Source organism: Myxocyprinus asiaticus, chromosome 36 (assembly GCF_019703515.2).
Source record: "Myxocyprinus asiaticus isolate MX2 ecotype Aquarium Trade chromosome 36, UBuf_Myxa_2, whole genome shotgun sequence".
NCBI lineage: Eukaryota > Metazoa > Chordata > Actinopteri > Cypriniformes > Catostomidae > Myxocyprinus > Myxocyprinus asiaticus.
Genome location: NC_059379.1, coordinates 11,688,640 through 11,711,939, shown reverse-complemented (window position 1 = coordinate 11,711,939; position 23,300 = coordinate 11,688,640). Strand labels below are relative to the sequence as shown.

At 37.0% G+C, this 23,300-nt stretch overlaps 1 protein-coding gene across 1 annotated transcript; it reads right to left on the bottom strand.

Annotated features, from left to right (window-relative positions):
• Nucleotides 1–15,644: 15,644 nt before the first annotated feature.
• LOC127426804 (ADP-ribosylation factor-like protein 3) lies at nt 15,645–22,661 on the bottom strand. The gene is made up of 8 exons (XM_051673847.1): nt 22,652–22,661; nt 20,763–20,822; nt 20,427–20,467; nt 19,846–19,989; nt 19,584–19,700; nt 19,449–19,499; nt 19,182–19,367; nt 15,645–16,609 (listed from the first exon to the last, which is right to left on the bottom strand). The coding sequence occupies exons 1-8, from the start codon at nt 22,659–22,661 to the stop codon at nt 16,562–16,564; spliced, it is 657 nt and encodes a 218-aa protein (XP_051529807.1). The 3' UTR covers nt 15,645–16,561.
• Between the last annotated feature and the right edge of the window lie 639 nt (nt 22,662–23,300).

The following is a 23,300-nucleotide window of genomic DNA, read 5'->3' as shown; positions in this document are numbered from 1 at the left end:
CAACTTTACAACTAAAATAATACACAGGCTTTATCTGAAGAATTACTGTAAATGCTTTTATAAAATTATAAGCTTCACATTTCTGCCTTTACACCCTCCAAAAATGGGCACCATTCACTTCCATTGTAAGTGACTCACTGTAACATGGCTTTTTGCTTTCTTTTAAAGGAAAGGGTCTAAATAATTTTTTGTGGTAATTAACATTGTCATAAATCTTGTTGATTGAGCTTAACCTGTATTGAACCTGGAATATTCCTTTCAGTAACTAATGAATCTTACCTTAAGTTCTTTATGATTAGGGGCTTGCTTAAAATACCATTTAGCAGATCTCTATAACACTTATATTTAACACACAAGTATGTGTTGCAAGTTTCATCACTGACGTAAATGCTTTCGGCCCAGACTAGACTTGAGAAATCCTGACCAAGTGGGAGTGAACTTTTATTGAAACTGTTAATGGATTTGAGAAACCTGCACTATATTTTTTTAGCATGACCTCGGAAAGACTTATTAAAAACACATTCAATGCAAAGAGATTGTAGTGGAAGAGACTAAAAAACTTAACTAATTTAAATTTAACAAAATTAAAGAGAAAACAATGCACAAATGAGAAGTCAAAATGCCCTTTGTCTTGGTCTATCAATTTCTAGACAAGAAAGTTAGGTCAGTGGCGGTTAGTTTCTCATTTTCATCTCTCAACTGCCAGGAACCCACTCCTGATATGACTAAGTGAGAACTAAAGCACTTCAGTTGAAGCCTCAAATAATTATTTTATCATTTTAAATGTATTAAATTAACTATACATTAACTTTAACTATACATTTTTATTGATGCTAAATGTGTGGTTTTATGCATACAATGCATACGATTTTCATTAATTGTACTGTAATCTAGACATGGCCACCTGTCAGTGCATTTACAAAGGCGAATGAAAAAGAGGAGGCAAATTGTGAAAAAAATGGGTGTGATCTCCATATGCTGACATTTGCTTTTTCTGCTAAGCCAATGGAAATAATTAATGTACTTTGCAACTGACAAAAATAAGGGCCTGTTTCTCGATTTGTGCATGTGAGCAAGAGAGAGAGAGAGAGAGAGAGAACATTGAACCAAAAAAAGATTTAGTAATGATCTCCATGACTAAAACTGAGTAATGTGAATTGGATGTCTGCCGCTCACGTGTGGTTACATGTGGAACAAGGTGCTGTGCGTATTTGTGTGTCTGCAAGAATGCTGTTTGTATAACCTGAGAGTTAGAAGGGTTTTGCCTCCCCCCACTCCACAGCTTTTCTCTCTTGAAAGTATGTCCAATTCTATGCCAGACTAAATAGCAGCTCAGCATTTTTAGTGCATCTCAAGGCAAACAAAAAAAGTCACAGATAATCGTAGGGATGGAACAGAAAATAGACAAATAAAAAGGAAGACCGTAACCAGAAAGCAGTGCAGCAGCTATCAAGGATCACCATGGTGTCAGCCAGTGGTTGGTCTGGAAAACTGTGGCTAGAGCGCAACAGTACCACTTACTTTTTCAGATGTCTTGGTTCCCGAAGTGTTTTTCCCATTACTTTTTTTCCATAGGGATTTCATAAAATCCTTGATAAAAGAGTTCTAAGCAATGAATCACAACATTACAAACTTTGATTTGAGAAAAAAAGTATTTGAAAATTGGACAAAAAGACAAAGGAACCAACATGATCACGCTGAAATTCGGCACGTTGTTTCCAAGAATTCCGGTACCCTAGGATCATCCACATAATGCTGACTCACCGACATGCGGCATCTCTTATCAGACATTTTTGCTCAGCTGCAATGTGCATTCTGTCCCCTGTCCTGTGGTGCGACAGGTGCATAGGAAACCTGGGTTCGGATCCTGCATTGAAGCAAGAAGAAATTGCATTTGCACAATCAGAAACGAGTGTGATCCAGAGGTTGAATTTTTCTGTCTAACATTATATTTTTACTCCACTGATGGTTAGGTTTAGTTTTAGGGTTTGGGTTGCAGGGTACAGTTTAAAAAATATGCATTCATCTTCACTGCATTACAGCCTGTACAGCTGAAAACAACTCTCTACATAACTCACTTTTGGTGCACCTCTGTGGACATTTCACCTGGAAAATGGAGCTCACACACCCACTCACCACTTCTGTCTAACATTACATTTTCACTTCAATCCTCTTCACTTTATTATAGCCTGTACAGCTGAAAACAACTTGCTTCTGGCACCCCTCGGTGGACATTTCACCTGAAAAATGGAGCTCACACATGCACATATGCCCAACAACACTTACCACTTTGACCACTGGGGGGCAGTATTTCACATTTCGGTAAGCACAGACCAACTTTAGCTAGAGAAATGTCAACCTGCTGTTTCAGTTTTTACTGTGAGATCAGTCTGAAGGAAGAAAACTGTACTCGCCCTCTATAATGAGGGAGATGGATGCTAATGGAATAAATAAATGGGATATTTACTTCCGGAACCAGACTGTTGTGCTCTGTGGGTCACATGATCTCTAGTATGTAGTGCATAGTGTTAATGGCAATCATGGGAATCATCTCTTTTTGTTGAATGTGGCACTTAAAATATCTTGCAAACAGTTGTAATGCCAAAAGCAAATGCCCTGCGCTCTTATAGCATGAGTTCTCATTTGGTTTGCATGGTTCTTTATTCAGTAGCTGGTTTTGAGGCTTATTGTAACCAGACCTGCCATTAGAAAGTCTCGGAGGAAACTTGATGTCGATTAGATTAATGGAAAGTTTTACTCTAAGGCAATAATATCCTATTTTCTCTCTTAACCTGTTTTCACAGGCCAAAATACATCAGCAGTCCCGGGCCACTGCCTTTCTGATTTCAGTAGTTTGTGAGAGAGTGTAAAGATTTCAAATGTTAATTTGAGCTCCCTTAGCTGTACTTATACAAGATTAACACAATCCATAGCAAAACTATTTTACAGTTCATTACAAAAGGAAACTACCTACAAAGCCCAGAACATCTTTGCTAATTGAGCTATTTTAACTTTCTCTCAGAGTGCAGGCGCAGGTTGTTTTCCTGAAAGTGCAGCTGAGCTTGGGTTTATAAGTGGACATTAGCCTCCAGCATACAACTTTTTTTTTGCTGATGCTTGCCTCAAATGTTCTTCTTCATCGTGTGCCTTTTTCAGCCATCGATGGAGCTGAAGAAGGGGGTGTGCATGTCATATCTTTCTGAAATGCCTTTGGTCATATTTCAGAGGAATCTGTCTCTGCTGGCACCATGAAATTATTCGCCTAACCCCTGCGGTGAGTTGCTCGCAGTGTGTGTGTGTGTGTGTGCATTAGCCTGATAGATTTTTATGACCACAGGGTGTTTTTCCATTTGAATGAATCTATGTATGTGAGGCCATTTTTGTCTCCAGAAGGGAAAAAAATTCTAGTTTGTGGCTGACCTCCTCCTTCTGAACGTTCAAACTTGTCATGCCACCACGTCTCCCCCCTGCCCACTTATGCAGAGAATGTGTTGAACAAAGTCTGGAAGAATGACGGGGGAGTTGATTGTCATTGCGAGAGAGGCTGAGAAAGCCACTCTGATGTCTCACAGATGTGACAGCAAATCTGATGAAAGGAAATTTGCCAGATGTCTTAACTGGTGATTTTTTGCTGCAGGGCAGATGTCTAAGCCATTGAAGCTTATGATTTAAGACATAATTTAATAGAAGTTGTAATGACATTAATCAAAGAGATGCTTTTGATTTGTAAGAAAATGTGCAATGATGATACAGAAATGTCAAAACACTGAACATTTCTGCAAGGAATGGAAGATGGAACTCAATGCACCATTACATCTGTATTACCACTTTTTTTCCCCAGAAGCAAGAAATAAACATTACTGTTTTATAACCCTTAAACATTAAGGTCGACATGAAATGACATTCGCAACCCATTTTACTTCTGTAATGTGATGTACTTGTGAATGAAACAGAATGTTCAACAAGAAAAAAAATGTTGGGCAGGACTTGATTGCAACAGATTGGATCATAAAAAGTAGGCATTCCATACCACAATGAAGTGCAACAGTTGGGTTCCGGTGGTAAAAATCCCATAATTTTTTTCCATAGACAAATTGATTTTAATAATTTTTTGTGGATTTTCTCCCCTTTTCTCCCCAATTTTGAATGCCCAATTCCCAAGTCCTCGTGGTGGCATAGGACAAATCTCAGTTGCCCCTGCATCTGAGACTGTCGATCTGCACATCTTATCACATGGCTTGTTGAGAGTGTTACTAGAGACCTAGCACATGTGGAGGCTCATGCTATTCTCTGTGGTATCCATGCACAACTCACCACATGCCCCACTGAGAGCGAGAACCACATTATAGTGACCACAAGGAGGTTAACCCAATGTGACTCTACCCACCCTAGCAACTGGGCCACTCAGCATGCCCTGGATTTGAACTTGTGGCTCCAGGTGTGGTAGTCAGTGTCTTTACTTGCTGAGCTATCCAGGCCCCCCGCAAATTGATTTTTAAACGATAACTTAACCTTTAAAGACAGACATACCATGATCTCTGAGGTTGTTAATAAATTATATGTATGTTTTTGATGTTTGTGTTCTGAAGCCATTAGTTCACGTTATTTCTTAATTTGTTAGAAAACATGTTTAATTCCTGGTAAAGAATTACACTTCCCATGATCTTGAAAGGAAACGCTCCACCAATTAGACGAGCTCTACCTTTCTGTGAATCAATCAAGTATTCCTACACTCTCAAATTACTTATATATTTATTTATATTATTATTATAAAATATCTAAATATTTTGCCATAAAATGAAACTATATTTTTTGCTATACTTACCGTCAACATAATCAATAGTTTTGTATATATGGTATTCCATTGTTTTTAATTTGATTTTAAATGGGGTTGTACTAGTTCCTTCCTTCATGAAAGTCTTGTACCTTTGTCTTTTTGTCCTATATACAAATATTTTTTTGCTTTAAGTTTGTAATGTTATGATTCACTTCAGAGCTGATTGGTTTGGTTTATGGCTTCTTAAAACTCTCTTATGAAGGATTTTTATGAAATCCTTAATCAGGGCCATTTCAGACCATTCTGGTGCCCTAGGCGAGGTCCCTATTGGCACCCCTGTTCTGAGGGGGTGTGCTGGTGGCGCCCTAGGCGAACGCCTAGTCTTTGGTGGGGGCATTTTGGTCCTTAGAGTGGTGAACTGTTTATCTCTTTGTCGAATTGGGGGGTGCTCCTTGATAATTTTGCTTGGGTTTGTCTCTTTTGATCATGTTTTAGCAATGGTTCAGAGGGCACAAGGAAAATCAAGGGAGAAAATCTCCCCCCCAGCCCCCTCTTAGACCCAGCCTTGGAGCTAGGCCTGAATGCAACCTCAATGTTGCACGCAGCCTAGGGAGTGTCAGCCGGAAAGGAAAGTCGTTTCAGAGGTGGAGGAAATTATTACATTTTTTTTTCCTCTGGAATAACGTAGGCTTATAGTGAAGAATCATTGACGATAAGACCATAAACATGTATTAAGAATGAAAATAGAGTCAGTTTGATTTCATGTTCACTTTCTGACTCAATTAATAACCTGAATTTGCATTTTAAGTCTTTAATTCTAAATAGAAGAATGGGAGTTGTTTTTTACTCATTTTACTTATGGGAAGTAGGGATTTGGCAATGCTTAGCCTGTCATTAATACTAAATAGATCTCTGCTTTTTGTCTGTGACCCTGGCTGGATTAATGTCCTGGCTTCTGCTTACGGAGGCAGTTTTCCCCCTCAGATGGTAATAAATGTAACTGTTGTTTGAATCAAACAGACAGGGATTAGTTATTTCCAGCACAGGGAAGGACCACGCAGCAGTTGCAAATTTAACAGATTTCCAAAAGAGATCAGACATTTTTACAGTTAGTGGTGCATACTATGGCAAGCAGCACTGTTATTATTATTGTCTTAGGTTTGGCTTTTCAAAATCTCATTAAAGTTTAAACTTATTAAGTATTAATCCTTGGTGCCTGACTCATCACACACTGTTTGTGCTAGAGATTGCTGAGGAGAGATGTGCTAAGCAATTGGGCATGTGGATGATAAAACAGGCAAAACATTTCCATACTTACCTTGAAGTAAGACCCCGAGCCACGTCTAGGGAGCAAAATGTCACAGAGACTTGGGGTGGGCTCTTTTACTGTTCAAAGTCAATTAATTATGCCTCTTCAAATGGTTTTCTTCTTATTTTAGTACAGTTATTAAAGGGGTCATGACATGAGGAATCAAACTGACCTTGATATTCTGACATATAAGAGGTCATTGTACTATAAAAACATACTGTAAGTTTCAGAACTGAAAACTTCCTCAATAGAAAAAAATACATTTATTTAAACCAGGCTCCAGAAACGGCTGTTTGAAATTTGAGGAAATTATGACATCACAAGGACCAAATACATCTGTATATAACTGCCTCTTCAGCAAGACATCATGCCTATTTTTCGTCATTGCACCCTTGGCCCCGCCCTTGACCTTTATCATTCATCTCACGCCGCTTTTAAAAGACGCAATGTCAAGTTATAACTCTAAAAGTAGACCTCCATTCTGTTTCATTCAGCTGCTCTTTTTCTTGCTGTTTTGAAGGTGTTCTGGAATGTTTTTGCACCCATCTGTGCTGTTTTTAATTGTTAGTCTTTTGTAAACATGCACTATATAGACGTCTTTGATAGTTTTGATGTGTTTCTGGCGATACAAGCGCAACATTTAAAAACACGTTTCATTCTGCTGCTGTCATTGACTGGGAGAAACACATGCCGTTCTGTGTGTAAACGAACATGGGAGATGTGAAGACCAGCTTTTCTGCTTTGGCCTGTTGAAGCACCCAACATCACCGTGGATTGTATTACGTTTGCGTTTTCAGAACATTTCAGAGTGGATTGTATGTTTTTCATCTGATATCAATGTGGATTGCTTGTGAACCAGTCAATACGTCAATCAAACTTTGCAAGGGAATGGTTATTGAATGAGCATTATTAAAGATGGGGCAGTTAAAAACTCCATTGGACCTGATGCAAAACCATAAGTAAACAGTTTCTTTCAGAAATTTTTCAAATGTCATGACTGTTTTATAGTTAAGGTGCCACTGTGCTTAATGTATTCGGATGCAATATATTGTGTGTACGTTATGTGTAAACCCATGGCGGCATCACATTTTCTTCAAAAATTCTAAAAATCTATCTAAAAATAGATAGATAGATAGATAGATAGACAGATAGATAGATAGGATTTGTGGGTAAGCTCCATTCATACTGGTGTAACAGTGCCGTTTCATCTATTTTCTCCAGTGTTTCTAGCTGCCAAAAGAAGTGTGAGTCTCTCCTGGAGTTGCTTTTATTTCTTTCTCTCTCTCTCTCTCTCTCGCTCTCCCCTCTCCTACCTCCACATCTCTTTCATCATTATTCTCTCTCCTCCTTCATTCATTCTCTCTGTTTGACAGACTCAAACATGTCAAAGGGGATGAACTGTCCAGAAGACAGAGAGAAAGAAGTTAGCTCCGTCACTTCTACTTGTTGCGCGGGTTGAAGACACATGGCTCAGAACATTATAGTCTTGGTGATTAGTGTTCTAATATTTAATGGGTTTTCAAACTTGTCAAAGACCAACAAATTTAATTTGTGGAGGGACCCTTTACCTCAAATATAAAGGCAGCTATATATTTTCCATGTAAAAAATGATATTCAAGTTGCGTGAGAAAAATATAAAATGTGATATTATAAAAAACAACATATTATTTCCAAAATTATATAACTGTCTTTTAGATTGTCATATTGTATATATATATATATATATATATATATATATATAATTTCTTACTGTTAAAAACTACTGCTGTCAGTAGAATTAAATAATTGTGATTAATCATGATACATCTTGATTTCCTACCAGATTTTAGAAAGCAGAATGAAACAGTCAAATGTCAAATTCGGTAATTATTAACCTTTAATACTTGGTGTTGATATAAAGCACAACAGTAGAGTTTTTTTTTTTTTTTTTTTTTTTTTTAAATTGTGCTTAAAGTTTGTAACGGAAGTTGCGACCGACTTCAGTATCGTGGCGTATTTCCGAGTGAAACGGAATATTGAATGGCTGCATTCCATTTCAAATTTGTATCCCCTTCCCTCGCAAACTTCACTCCATCTCATGGACTCGGATGTACGTCACTGCTTACGTTGCGTGAGTGTCCACTATTGGCGGACGACGTGCATTGGGTTTAACTGGAACACCCTTAACCCTTGATCACTTGGAGCATGCTGAAGGCTGATGTCAATTTGTGGAATTATTTAGTGATTTTTGCACCTGAGAAAACAATGTTTTTGGAGATTGATTTCAGAGGCTTGTGTATAAATCTGGTATGTTTAAAAAAAAAAAAAAAAAAATCATTAGAATGAATTGTTAGAAAGGATTATATAAAAGTATTAAAGGATTAAAAGATTTACACAAACGAAAATGTTAACATAATGAACACAGGCTATAACTGTGTGATAAACAGTTTAAGGTAGTTACAAGTATTGTGCTGTTAAATCTCAATATAACTTAAACTGCTTAATAGATCTTTTTCACAGACTGTGATAACGCATTTCCGCCTTATTTAGCAGCGTAAATCTAGCAAACATTTTTATATGATAATTTTTAAATATTGAGTGTAAGTTTATAACATTATGCACTGTGTTATATTACCCTGGAATTAGTTTTGAAAAAACAAATTACTACAGCTACGAGGGGTTTTAATTACAGCTGCTGAGACAGTGACAGTAAATTTGTCATCTCACATTTTACTGTCTTAATCCACCGCTCTCTATTTTTTTCTCTTCTGGAAGGTCATTCAAATGTAAGAGTGTATTTTTTCTTTTGATCTTGGAGCAAATGGGTAAGTGAAAATAATATTTGCAGTGATCTCCCATTCACTCCCATTCAATGCTGTCGAAGTTTACCCTGCAAACGTTTACTTCCATGTTCCAAAACCCGGAGTGTGAAAAAGGTCTATTGACCTAACTTCACTTCCATCATACATTAGAGTTGTGTGGGGGTTGGGTTTATAAAGTGCAATCTGCTGTCACGTCACAATGGAGTTGCATTGTGGGATATGGAGCTGCCTGAAGTGTACATCAGAGCAGGCTCGCTCCCTCTGTCTAAATCGAGGGGTTGAGGGTCTGTCAACAGAAACTTCTCTCGCTCACTTAACGAAGTGGAACGGACTTCCAAAATGGCGGCAGGGACTCCCCTGAGGGACGTGCTTAGGGTAGTTAGCAAATGGATGTTAAAAGTGAAGTGGAAAGCAGCCACTTTGTAAATTTGCTGTAAATTTGTAAATCTTCTGTAAATTTGCACTTTCATTGCATTGTTTCCACTCAGCTGTCATTTGCTGCTACTGTCAAGCAACTCTTTGATGCCGAACACAACAGCACTTTGTGCGTTCGCGGAGAGATTGACAGGCAGGAATTTGGCCAATAGTTGCTGCAAGCCTCTTATAATCGACCAACTGGTGTGCAAGAAGGTGGGACTTACAAAGAGGTGTTAAAGCAATGCAAATATGCACGCACACACAAAAGTATTAGACCAGATGCACATCATAATGCAACTAAAGCTGAATCCCGGACATTTTCACAAATTTAGAAATCCCAGCCAGACGCTTTTTTAAGGTCCGAAAAAGAAGACATGTCTGGGAAAAAGAGGACATATGGTCACCCTAAATTACTGCATTTTGGCAAGGTTTTAAACAGGGTGCTTTGCTTAGAACAGTAGCCTAAAACTATGTCTAAATATATAGCTGGCAGATAACACAGCTAGCGATGAAAACCGTTTCTGACGAGCTTGCTAGCTAGTTTCACTTACCGTCAAACTTTGTGAGGTACCAATGGTGTACACTGATGGGACAGCTGTGTCTGTTAAGCACAGATATTTCACAAACCACATTTCGTGTTCTGCCCAATTTTTGAAGCATTCACGGGTGAAATGCCTCGAACATAACGCAAACTCTCTGATAACCCTCCTTCTTCGAAATGCAAATAATCAAGCCATTGGGCCCACAACCAGGGTATTTGGGGGATTGGGAAAAGGGTTTTGGGAGAGCCACAACCTAAAACGCACCTCCTTGCCATCTCTGTTTGTTATGAGCTCAAAGCAGACTGGCGGTTGGAGGGGAGTGGGTAAAGGATGTTCTGCCCAAGCCGTCAAACTGACGTCATCAGAGAAGGAATGTAATTCCAGAGGCGAAGCAAATGTTCAGATTTTGATTGAAGATTACGAAGACAAACAATTTTTTTCTGTGGATTAACTTTTGTTCACTAACAAAGTAAATAGGGTCAATTTTGATTACCCTATCAAAATTGGGCAGTGGTGGCTCAGCGGTTAAGGCTCTGGGTTACTGATCAGAAGGTTGGGGGTTCAAGCCCCAGCACTGCCAAGATGCCACTGTTGGGCCCTTGAGCAAGGCCCTTGACCCTATCTGCTCCAGGGGCGCCGTATCATGGCTGACCCTGCACTCTGACCCCAGCCTAGCTGGGATATGTGAAAAAGAAGAATTTCACTGTATATGTGCAAATGTATAATGTGTGATAAATAAAGAAAGTTATAATTAATAATTCTGAATTGAAAAACTACAGTACCTATAATCTTAAATAGAGATTCACTAATCAAAAAAATCACAGGAAAATGACATCCTGACATCTCTGATTTGTTAATGGCACTACAAGAACTGTCACACACTGCCGCAAACCCTTCGCCAGTGTTGGTTAAGTTACTCAAAAAAGTAATACACTACAAATGACTAATTACTTCTCTAAAATTGTAATCAGATTACTGATTTAACAGTTTACCTCACTGAAAAAGTAATTACTAATTCCTTTTAAGTTACTTTCTAAAATTACTTTCACAGACAAGGTTTTGTTTAATACTGTTCAATGCATTTAAAATAATGTCTATTTTTCCTCTTTGTTAAGTGTCAACAATGTTTTTGTTTTTTGTTTTGTTCATGCAAGTCATGCACTCAGTATGGGGTGCACACCCTTCAGCTGTCACAGAAACACAAACAGGCATACATATGAAATTAATTTATGTTTGACATGTATCCTACATAAAAAATATTATTTTAGAAAAATGTGTAACCCAAGTAATCTACTTAAAAGTAATTTAATTGAAAATCAGTAACTGTAATCTGATTACAAGAATTTAAAATGTAATGTTACACTGCTTTTGTATTTAAAAAAAAGTAATTAGATGACATCCAAAACTGCCCTTGTTACTGGTACTTTATGGTATATAACTCCTTCGAAATGATAGATGTGGCATCAGACAGGGAAAGATGTCAATTAAATGTTTTCAAAAGCCCTCCAAGAATTAGGGCCTATCTGATACATGTACTATAATATTAATAAAAATTTGCAATTCATATGTTGCTTTGAAAAAAAGTATTTAATCACAACATGCTGCTACTTTTGAATGGCTGTCAATGGAGAAGCAGACTTTTTGCCTGCAGAGTGGTGTAGTTACAGCAACTACCAGTAGGGGCTAACTTTAAAAGCTATCCAGCCAAACCTTGACCCCCTGGACCCCCCTGGTGGAGTGCACTTCAGTGCCTGAAGTGCACTCCACCTCAAACTCTGATGTGTTCTCCATGCTGTCTGTCACATCTAAATGATCTCTGTTTGGTGGAAGCATGTGGAATGTATGGTTTAAGTAAGGCAAAGACAGCGTTATACTGTATGGCCTTAGGGTGGTTCTATTCACACAGCAGCTGCAAAACAGCTGCCTGATTCCCATTAAACTGTGCAGTAAAGAAGGAAACAAGAAATTTATTTTGCAAACTCCTCCCCCTCAGCACCCCGTTTACACACAAATGCTTATGTATGGTGGCATGCAGTTAAAAAGAAATAGACATCAACTCTCTTAGACTACAGTGAAGACCTAAAGAATATTCCATGTGTTTCCAGTGATAACGCTGTCATTATGTGCACATCTGAATCTGCTGAGACGATCCTGATGATATCCAGTGCAGTGTCCCGTGTGGCAAGGCTTGACTGCTCTGTGCAGGGAGAAGAGATCTGTGTGGGTGTTGGGCCTTTTGTGTCTGGCTGAGGTGCATAATTATGTCTCCTTCACTGCACCCCTCTGACAGCCAGTGTTTTAATGGCACTCAATAACAGAGGTGCTACTGCCTGATCCGATGATTAAGAAGCTGTGAGTGTGCTGAAAAGGCCACATAGCATCTCTGTCCAAAGCTCTATAAAAGTGTATATAATATAAAGTGGCAACTTTATCTTTACTTTGTACATAACATATATGTTAATGGTATACTACAGTTGGTAATTTTATGCGAATATGCAGGTAATATGTGTATGTGCAGCATTATGTTTGTGGGACTACAAAAAGAATGGAATGGAATCTTTCACAGAGAAGATGATATCACGGGGAGCACAGTGTGTTTAAATCATGTACAGAATGGAAATACATTGACTCAAATGAGAAGACTATATCCCATCAATGAGATAAAAATCAATGTTGCCCTTTTATTTGTGCAACTTTATGGGCACAAACAGGTCCATTGGAGTTGCTATAGTTACATAGACTGCAGGATGTTATTGCAAGAAAGCTGGATTGAGCCTCTTGATCTTAGATAAAGTACGATCGCCACTAATCCAAGCCTGGACTATGCCATTGATATGACATAGGAACACCAACCATTATTTGATGTAGAGAGGCTTCAGACCTTCAAACACATTTTTTATTAGACTATTTATAAACAAAAATACAATATTATGTCGTCTCAAACTCATATGACTTTCTTTTGTGGAACACAGAGATTTTTTTGAGGCAATACAATCAGTTTTGGGTGTAAAACAGACCAAATGTAACTCCTTTTTCACTATTAAACTGGGTATGGTGCATACAGGTATGGACAAACAGACATATACATAAGCTATTTTCAACTAAAACTAAAGGAGCAAAAGTACAGCTATATTTTGTGTTGTCCCTCCCACACTAATATTTACTATGTAAAATGTAATGTACAAGTATACGCTCTACATCAGTTATTTTAATGGCTTTGCAATGTAAGCATCGTAACAATGTAAGTAAATGCATTAATATTGTACTACATATATATATATATTTATAGGCCAGACTTAAATTCAATACTTAGATTTATACAATATGTAACAGGCCTCTCTTAGGGGCCCTTGGCCTGAAAATGGTTGAAGACCCCTGGTTTAAAATCAGGCATTAATCAGGGTCAAAAATTAACTGAAATTAGCCCTGGACCCTGGGGCAATTTGTTTATTTATTTATTTTTTTTACCTTCATGAGGGCATTTAAATAAACACTGCAATGCCCTGAAATATTTTTCATGTAAAATTCTTGAATTTAATCAATTTATTGATATAAATTCCAAATTAATTCAGTAAGGTTGTTACTTATAAATTTAAATCAGCATCAAATCATATTTGTATTACCTTTGGATTAAATATAAGAAAGATGATCAGATGCAGGAATTCTTTCAGGGCATTTTTGCCCCAACCCCCCATTAAATTCTGACCCTGGTATTAACCCAAAGATTCAACCAAATATTCAAGATTTGGGTCATTTCAATGACCGACGCTCAAAAAACCTATATTGATTAACCACCTATGGCTATGGCCCTGTATTAACCTTTTAACAATTGTATTATTATTTACCACAAATCCCAAATTTACATACCCCATCTAAAACTCTTGCATTTTACAAAACCTTTGATTTACACGCACAACTGTAGTCTCTTTTGACACAAGGCAATTGGTATAGCTGTTGATTTCATTTATCTCTATGTTCAAAAACAGATATAGTTGAAAGGAACTAAACAGGCCAGAATAATGCTAATTATGCCCTATTCCCTGACATTTAGCTTTACTCGTCATGATAATCCAATTCTCACAGAACTTTGTTATCCATCATGAAGATATCTGGCTGCTGCCATCAAAAATGCCCACTCTTCAAGACTACCAATTTAAATCAGAGACAAAGGGGCCCCTTACTTCAATAAGCAGAATTCAAAAAGGCACTGTCTGTCTACTCTGGCTTGTTTAAGGGCCAGATGGAAGGAAAAGCCCATGGATAAGAATGCTGGATGAGGGGCTTGGTCCATCACACTAGGATGCAGAGAGGGGTATGGAGGCCTGTCTAATTGCCTGTCTCAAAGAGTTGGCTGCCAGAGGATTTATCCAGGCTTAATAGAGCCTGCACGGCTCACTGAGAGTGCACGTGTCAGCTTGTGAGTGTCACTCAAAGATGCTGAGTGCATGAATTCAGAAGGAGTGGTTGGGTGTGTTCTTTTCAAGCACGTGTTGTTAGCTATTCAGCTAGCACGGTCGCCACTCAGATGTCTTTTAGCTTTCAAAATGCACTCAGAAATGAGAATTGATGAAAAGGCTGAAGGAGGAATGGGTAGAAGCACAATTGTTTCTGCTTGTCTTTGGTTGCTTTTTACACATTAATAGAACAAACATGAGACAAAATTAGATTCTTCTCGTAGAGAGACGGACCTTATTTAGCTCATTAAAGATCAAACGCACTCAGAACAACTCATTTTTTATTTAATTAACTGGAATTTATTCAATTAAGGCTTGCTTGTAGGCCATTAAAAATGGAAATTCAAAATAAAATGTCCTGAGAACGGGCAGCTTTGTAGTCACGGATTCTGTTCGAAATAGCCCGTTTAGTGAATACATACTGGTAATGCAGCACACACAGTTCACAGGAAATACTGCACTGGTCTAAAATTTAGATGAGTGGAAATATCTCTGATTAATAAAGTGAATCATGCAACCTTTAGGCCTACAATGTTTTTTAAACCACACCAAGAGTTTCATGTGGCTGTCAACTAGCTGAATTCCCTGATTTAAGTGTGACATGTTATTTTCATCCTGGAAAGGCTAGTGAAAAAGAAAATTGGAAATCGTATGAACTGAGCCTGGCTGGTAAACATGGACAATAGTGCCACCTACACTACACTTATGTAATGCTGAAGGATCAAGCATATTATTTTCTATTGAAATTCAACAAACTGTTTTTACAATTAATTTGACTAACCAGCCAAGGTTCTAGACTCATTTTATGTGGATGTATAAAATCAGTTCCCCTCAAGTTAACAGGTTTCAAAATGTCAAAATACTTTTTCTCTCCATTTCAAGCAGTATACCTACTGTATAACTTCATCATTTAAATAAAGGATATAAGATCATTTTTTAATTTTATTATTTTATCATCTAATGCAATTGCATTGATCTACTTTTTAGTAGGGATTATATTTTTAACCATCTTTTAAGAGTTTTATCTTTTTGGGGCCCAATTTATGTTACATTAAGAGTATACAGGTAATATACCATGTGGTTTCTTAACGGCAATGGAAAATGAGTATTATGTGAGTACAAGTGTATGTGAATTGTAACTAGGAGAGTCACTATACCTCTGTCAACACCATATGTTGTGAGGGTGTGCATTTGACAGATATCCTGTTGTTTAAACACTGGAACAATGAATCATTTCAAACCAAATAATTAGATAAAACTGCAAAATAACCATATGACTATGCGGTTTATTTTCACGTCTTATTCTAAAAATAATTTAAACTACAACACCATCACACTGACACATCATTTTTCAGTATTTTACTCGGTATCCTTTAGAAATTACACACACTTCATGACATTCAAAGACACTACGGTAATATTCTTAGTGTAATGACAAGAGACATCTTGTACATGTCACTGTTTAGATTACAGTCCTTTTACAGTATAGAGCTCGACGAAATCTTAAAATGCTGGATTTGGACAAATCGACAGTAAATGCAGAAAATAATTTGCTATGTGGAACATTATTTACATTTCATTATCAAAAATGTATTTCATATCCTGTTTATCTGTCAATGGTCCCTTTTCTTTTGTACATATTAATGTTTCTGATGTGTTGCATTCGGGTACTTGTTTGTATTTTCTGTTACTTATAAAAATATTCTCAGAAACACAAACACTCAAAAAGTTGACCTAATATGGAGTAACAATAATTTTTTATCAGTGAATTGAAAAATATCAGTTTGGAAGGAAAGCTTTTGAATGGAATGGTGTAGGCAGTCACTCAGTTCTACTAATGTCTCAGTAACTAAATCTGCTAAATAACTATAACATTCATTATAAAAACATAAGTGATTCATGTCAAGGAATGAAGACAGAATTACTTAAGATCTGAAATGTACCAAATAAACCATGTCACCATTCTTCAAAATCACCAACCTACGACTAAAATGTTACAGTATGTCGAACTTGCATTCTTTATTTTTGAGTTTAAAAGACAAGTGATGGATACTGTGTATAAATATTAACTTGAGCTCCTTTCCTTTGACCATGGTATAGCCCTCTAAGGAGAGGCAAAGGTGAAGATTTATATAGTTTTAAAGGGGTGCCTTAATTTCCTATATCTACTGACAGTTTTTCAAAGTCATGAACTTTGTTTTAACATTCCAAAGAACCCCCTGCATGTTCTGGGACAAAAGCCACAGTGAAAGTACACAGCTTTATTTCCTTTTAGCGTTCACACTCTTACAGACCCAGTTCATGCCATCCTGAAACACAACATATGAATAAATTAACAGAATGTACAATAGACTCGAGAAGTTGATTTTAAATCACTGGTTCTAAACTGGTGAGTCACAACTCAAATATGGCTCGCAGGTCTGTTCTGATAGGGCTGCGGACAGCAAAGAAAAAAACAATGCAAAATGCAAATAGTAAAATGCAACTAACTATTTATAGGTGTGCATAGTTAGGATAGAAAAAAAATTGATTCATCATCTTCTTAAAAGGGAGGCAACTTTTGACATCAAAGGCTGTGCATCCAAAGTCTTCAAGGAATAATTCACCCAAAAATGAAAATTCTCTCATCATTTACTCACCGTCATGCCATCCTTGATGTGTATAACTTTCTTTCTTCTGCAGAACACAAATGATGATTTTTAGAAGAATATTTCAGCTCTGTAGGTCCATACAATGCAAGTGAATGGGTGTCAAAATCTTGAAGCTCCAAAAAGCACATAGAGCCATCAAAAAGTAATCCAAACAAATCCAGTGGATTAATTAATGTATTGTGAAACGCTTAGTGTAAGAAAAAGATAAGTATTTAAAACTTATTTTACTAAAAATGTTCGCTTCCGGCCAGCTGTGGTATGCACATCCACGAGGGTGGAGTTCAAACTGCCTCTCGCATGACGTAAGCACGTAGGCATGTCGATATCATCGGTTCCCTCAGCTGGTCTGAAATTGGCAGGGGAAAAATGTTCACTGCACAACCTCAATATTTTCAATGACTTAATGGGTGTTTTGATATCCCAATGAACAGCAAGCAGCCATAGCTTCAGTCACTTAGGATCATTGATAGGAAATCTGTGAAAAGTTAGTCTTTCCTCTTGGGATGATACCTGTAGACGTAATCTAACGTTTTTCAGTAGGTTGAGGCATCCAGGATAAGCACACGTAAGCACCATCTTGAAAAAGAAACGGAAACAAATACAAATCTATAGCAAAACCAATTCAGCTTCTAACATTCCTCCTCTGTTGTAAAAAACACAGCGCTTTCGTATGTTATGTATTTCATGCGTCACTTCTCGCGTGAACTCTATTCGACCCTCGTGACCAAGCTGGGCGGAAGTGAAATTTTATAGTTAAGAAAGTTTTAAATGTTGATCCATTTCTTACACACACCTAGCGTTTCGCTTCAGAAGACATTATTGAATTCACTGGAGTTGTATGAAATACTTTTATAATGGCTATATGTGCTTTTTGGAGCTTCAAGATTTTGACACCCATTCACTTGCATTTTATAGACCTACAGAGCTGAAATATTCTTCTAAAAATCATAATTTGTGTTCCACTGAAGAAAGAAATTCATACACATCTGGGATGGCATGAGGGTGAGTAAATGATCAGAGAATTTTCATTTTTGGGTGAACTAATCCTTTAAGGTATTTTAGTGTAAATTCATCAGTCACTTTATCAAAATGCCAGAGGATGCAAATGCCAACACTGGAAAGTTGCTTGACATTCCCTCATCCTCAATATAGGGACATTTAGAAATCAGAATTTACAATTTTCCATCCTGATCTCATGAGATTTATGTGTCCATGGCAACATTTTTGCAAACCAAAATTAAGTGCTGTATTACACATTTGGCTGCTGTTTCCTTATTAAATGTCAAGTGGGGGGCACCAAAAGAGAGTGAAATTATGTTGTTATCAGACGAGGTTTTTAAGATGAATTTTAGATGCCGGTTTTAATGAGTAAAACGTACTTCTCTAACCTAAAACTTCAGCATAAACCTAACCAATAGTGTCCTAAAAGCAAATGAGATGTAAACAAAACAGACATCCTAACCATTCACAAACGCCTAAACTTAACCGACAGTGTTCTTGTCGCAAACGCAACATAAAAAAAATGTCTGAAGCAACCACATCATATCGTGTAGCTTCTATGACACTTTTGTGTCACATGTCAGCTTGTGTGCTTAACTCTATCAAGTATGCTACCGTGGAAATTAATCAGGTGTGTCTGTAATAGAAGTGTTGAAATGTGTAGTTTTTCAAATGATATGTTAGTATAAAAGTGTTTCGATATCATAACATAGCAGTGTGTGGGTAACAGAGCGAAAAATACGTGTTTATAAAGTCATAATCAGCTGTTGTACTTGTGATTTGTGTAAAAGTGAATAAAGCGCACAGTTGTAGTGCCCTTCCGTTAATTTCACCAGGAAGCTGCAGCGAAACGTAGAAAGTGGCACGTAAAACTCAGCTTGCAAAAATGTAGTTACAGTATCGTTCATTCTATGAGACTAGGTTGCAATTTTCCTATTCAGCCTACGTCATGTTAATAATTTTGCATCTTGTTGGGCCTATGTAGTTCATGGTAATATTATTATTAAATCTCAATTTTTGATTGTAAGGACATTTTTTGTTAACTTTTGTACAGTGAATTGGTACTGTGATGGTCGTCACTTGATGTCCACTGAAAAATCTGGGTTCTGAAGCAAAACCAGTTAAGAACCACTGGTCTAAAATGGTAGCATGGTCAAAATTGTATTGTGTATGTTCATAAACACAAGTCAGTATTGTAAATCCCCACTTTTCTAATGTGCTCCAAGCTTACCTGGACTCCTTCTCCCGTGAGGGCAGAACAGGACTGAATCTGCCACACTCTGTCCCTGATAGTGTGTAAATTCAAACCCTCGGCTATCTCAGATGCTGGGGCCGCAGTGAGCAGGTCCTGCTTATTAGCAAAGACCAGGACTGGAACACCACTGAGCTTTTCTTCATCAAGCAACTCTGCCAGTTCCTACAGATCAATTCACTTCGTTAAACACTGACAGCAGAAATTGTCGGGAACAGCAAGGAAATGCTAGTAAATAAGTATCACCTGTCCTGTTTCTTCAAATCTTTTGCGGTCTGCACTATCAATGACGTAAATCTGAAATAAACAAGAGTACACAGTGAAAATCTCTTAGGGACTGAAGCATTGTGGAACATGATTTTACTGGAAAGAAGATCTCACCAGTACATCCGTATTCTCAAAGTAATTCCTCCAGTATGGCCTGATCTTTCGTTGGCCACCTATGTCCCACACATTTAATTTGAATCCCTGTGACTGGACACTCTTGATATTGAAACCCTACAGAAACAAGAGAGTTGGTAAACCTACTAATGACTTGTAATGAAAAGCAGCAGATACAATGACTGAATAAGTACATCACTCAAATAAATGTAATTTCTGAAATGTTAAGATGTGAAGGCACTAGTCACAGTGACTTTATCACCTGTGTTGGAGTAATATGAGTGATGTCTTCAGATGCTAGCTGTTTCAGTAAAGTGGTCTTGCCACCATTGTCCAACCCGAGAAGCAAGATCCGCACCTCCTGATCGGGGGTGCTTTTCAGTTTCCGTAAAATTGATAGCAAACCCTATAAAAAAAGAAAAAGAAAAAAAGTAACTTATGCAATGTATTACATTTATGCAATGCATGCAACAATGACGTCATGAGCACGAGCATCATCAACAAACAGGTTGCAAGAGCAGCGATGAATGCTTAAGGGATGTAAAAATAAAGGAAACATGTCTCGATGTAGTTTCACCCTTAAACAGGTATAAAATGAGAGATAAAATGCAAAGCATAAGCGATTCTCGCACAGTCGTGACACCTAAACAGTTCCGCAAGCTAATCTCATCCTCGACCGAGAACCGCTGCTCATCTTCAATACCGCTAAAATCCACAATTCTCCCAAACCATTACGGCTAATATGACTGCATTTCACAGTGTGACTGAAAAGGCTGAATCTCAAACGGGATAATTATAGCGTCTACAGGTAAGAATACGTTTATTATCAGAGCTTTAACTCACCATCTTGTGATTCTTCCTCCCTGAGACGCCACTGAGGGTTACTAGGGGGAAGAGGGAATGACGTAGTACACATAACATACGCGAAAAATAAGTAGGCGAAATGTGACGTAGACCACAAAAAGAACATATGCCATTGTTTACTAATTTAAACTAATAAATGATATTTTAGCTAATAGGTGAACATAAAATATTTCATTCTAAGTCAGTATTGGTATTGCTTACCTTAATTTCATACGTACATTAAAATGGCTGAAGTTATCTGCAACAGCTAGCGTTTGTTGTGTATTTAAAGAGATAGTTCACCCAAAAATGAAAATTAATTCATTATTTACTCACCCTCATGTTGTTTTAAACCAGAATGACCTTTCTTTTTCGGTGAAATTTTGAAAAAATCTTCTGCTCAGTGATGTCATTCAATGGCAGTTGATCGTGATCACCTCTTCAGGCTTAAAAGGAGACACAAGTATAATTCAGAAGTCTAATAAATTATTCAGACACTGGCCTTGCTCTGAAGGTTTGGTGAGAAACAAACCGAAGTCTAATTAATGTTTTTGTGAAAATTTTCATTGAACACTCTCCTTTGCTCTGAAGGTCTTGCCACCATTGCCACTCATGAGAGTGCACAAGAGCAGCAAGTGAGAAACCGCTTTGTTCCGCTTCAACAGGACCACCAGCGATAGGCTATTAACAACAGAGAACACAACACAGCTGGCACACAAACCAGACAACAGAACTTACAAAACATGTCTGAAAAGTTTAAAGTTGAAGAGGAGATACATTTCTATGCCCAGCCTTATTTTTTTGAACCGGAGTACTTGGAAATCAAACTAAGAGAGATGGAGGAGGCTAAGAAATTTTCATTCTTGGATGAACTATGCCTTTAATGTACACACAGAGGAAGTAAAAGGTTGTGCATGCTTGTGTGAAAAAAAATAAATAAAAGTTTTTTTTTAAAAAAATGAGATGAAATGTTATAAGGTATACTGTGGGGTCCAAAAGACTGAGACCACTAGTAAAAGTGCTTTAATTTTACATTATTAATGTAACATAATTTATATATTATGTTTATATTTTCAAAGATATTTTTGCTATGGCTAAAGAGGGTTAATGAAAAGCAATTCAATTTTAAATAAAAATACAACACTCTATCTGTTGAAAATCTACATTTGGATTCTCAAATAAAAAAAGTATCATGAAGAGTCAATTTTGTGGATTTCTACAATTTTATTTGTAAAGTGTGCTTTAAGAGAGGGGAAGTGACTTGATTATGAGATGTCATTTTACTCACAGCTGATTGGTTCAGCATCTGTTAGTGATCTGTAATCCAAAACCAAGCCTGGAGCAGGTTAGCCTTGTAGCACAAGTTGCTATGGTGATGAACGCCGCTAAAAGTCGACCAACATTCATGGTACCTAAAACCTGGGGTTGAGGCAAACTAAACTAAAACTTACCTAGCTATCCACCGAACCCGGCTTCACGATACAGGCCACTGGCCTTCCACATCTCTTTCTGTCCTTGTTAGAGCCAGTTGTCCTTTGTCTTTGAAGACTTTAGTGTATAGCTTTGTATGAAATCTTCTTCGTCTTTTTTTTATTTTTTATTATTATTATTTATTTATTTTTTTGGCAATTTCAAGCATTGTATAGCCTTCATTCCTCAAAACAATGATTGACTGACGAGTTTCTAGAGAAAGCTGTTTCTTTTTTTCTTTTTTCTTTTTTTTTTTTTGTGCCATTTTTGACCTATTATTGACCTTAAGACATGCCAGTTTATTGCATACTGTGGCAACTCAAAAACAAACACAAAGACAATGTTAAACTTCATTTAACGAACCAAATAGCTTTCAAATGTGTTTGATATAATGGCAAGTGATTTTCTAGTACCAAATTAGCAATTTAGTATACATTATACATTTAGTATACATACATTTCTCAGGAAGGGTTTATTTTAATGGTTTAATGTTTAAACTTTAACAAAAGTCCTCGTTGTAATAATTGAAAATACTTTTATAAATTTTTGTTTTTCTTAAACTGATAGACATTCAAGATTATACAGCTAGTATAAAGTTACGGTTGAAATACCAATTACAAAAAGTGGTGCCGAGTACACTGTCAGTTTTAAAAAGCATTTCACAGTTGGAATGTGCCTTATGCAAAAAACATCTTCAGGACGGTTGTTGGATCCATACTTTACTCTCACTGTGAACTTTGTTCGGAGTTATGTACTTGTTTTCATCGTTATACGCTGATGAAATAAACCGACAGCTGTCGAAATAAACCCCTAGTCTGTGATAATTCAAAGGAGTAAGACCAAAGTAGACCTTGTGTTTATTTTATCAACAACTTTAAGACGCTCAGTATTCATTCCTGCCACATGAGGGCAGTATCTGATCATTTTAAATTCAAGAAAGGATCTTGAGGGAAAATAAATGCACAACTTGGGTTAAATACTCACCCTAATGTGCCAAAATGTACTCTAAAGTTGTCATAAGACACTCCTTTTTTGGTTGATCTGACACCAGGTTGCACAAAAGTTTTGCTATTAGTAATAATTTTAAATACACTAATGAATAAACAGATGACAGACATGTTAAGCAATATAGCGAGACAGTTAAGACATCACAGATGTTGAAGCCATGTGTTTGCCTGGTGTCTTGATACAGAATGATTATATTGGACTAACAAATATAAGCTGACAGCAGCTGTGCACTGTTTCTCTCCTTAGATTAATCCAAATATTTTTTATTTTCAAATTTTATTTTTATTTTCTTTACAAATTCACATAATGTGCTTGTTTAATAATAATAATAATAATAATAATAATAATAATAATAATTGTAGTTTCCACTCCACGTCTATTAGCTTTGAGGCCATA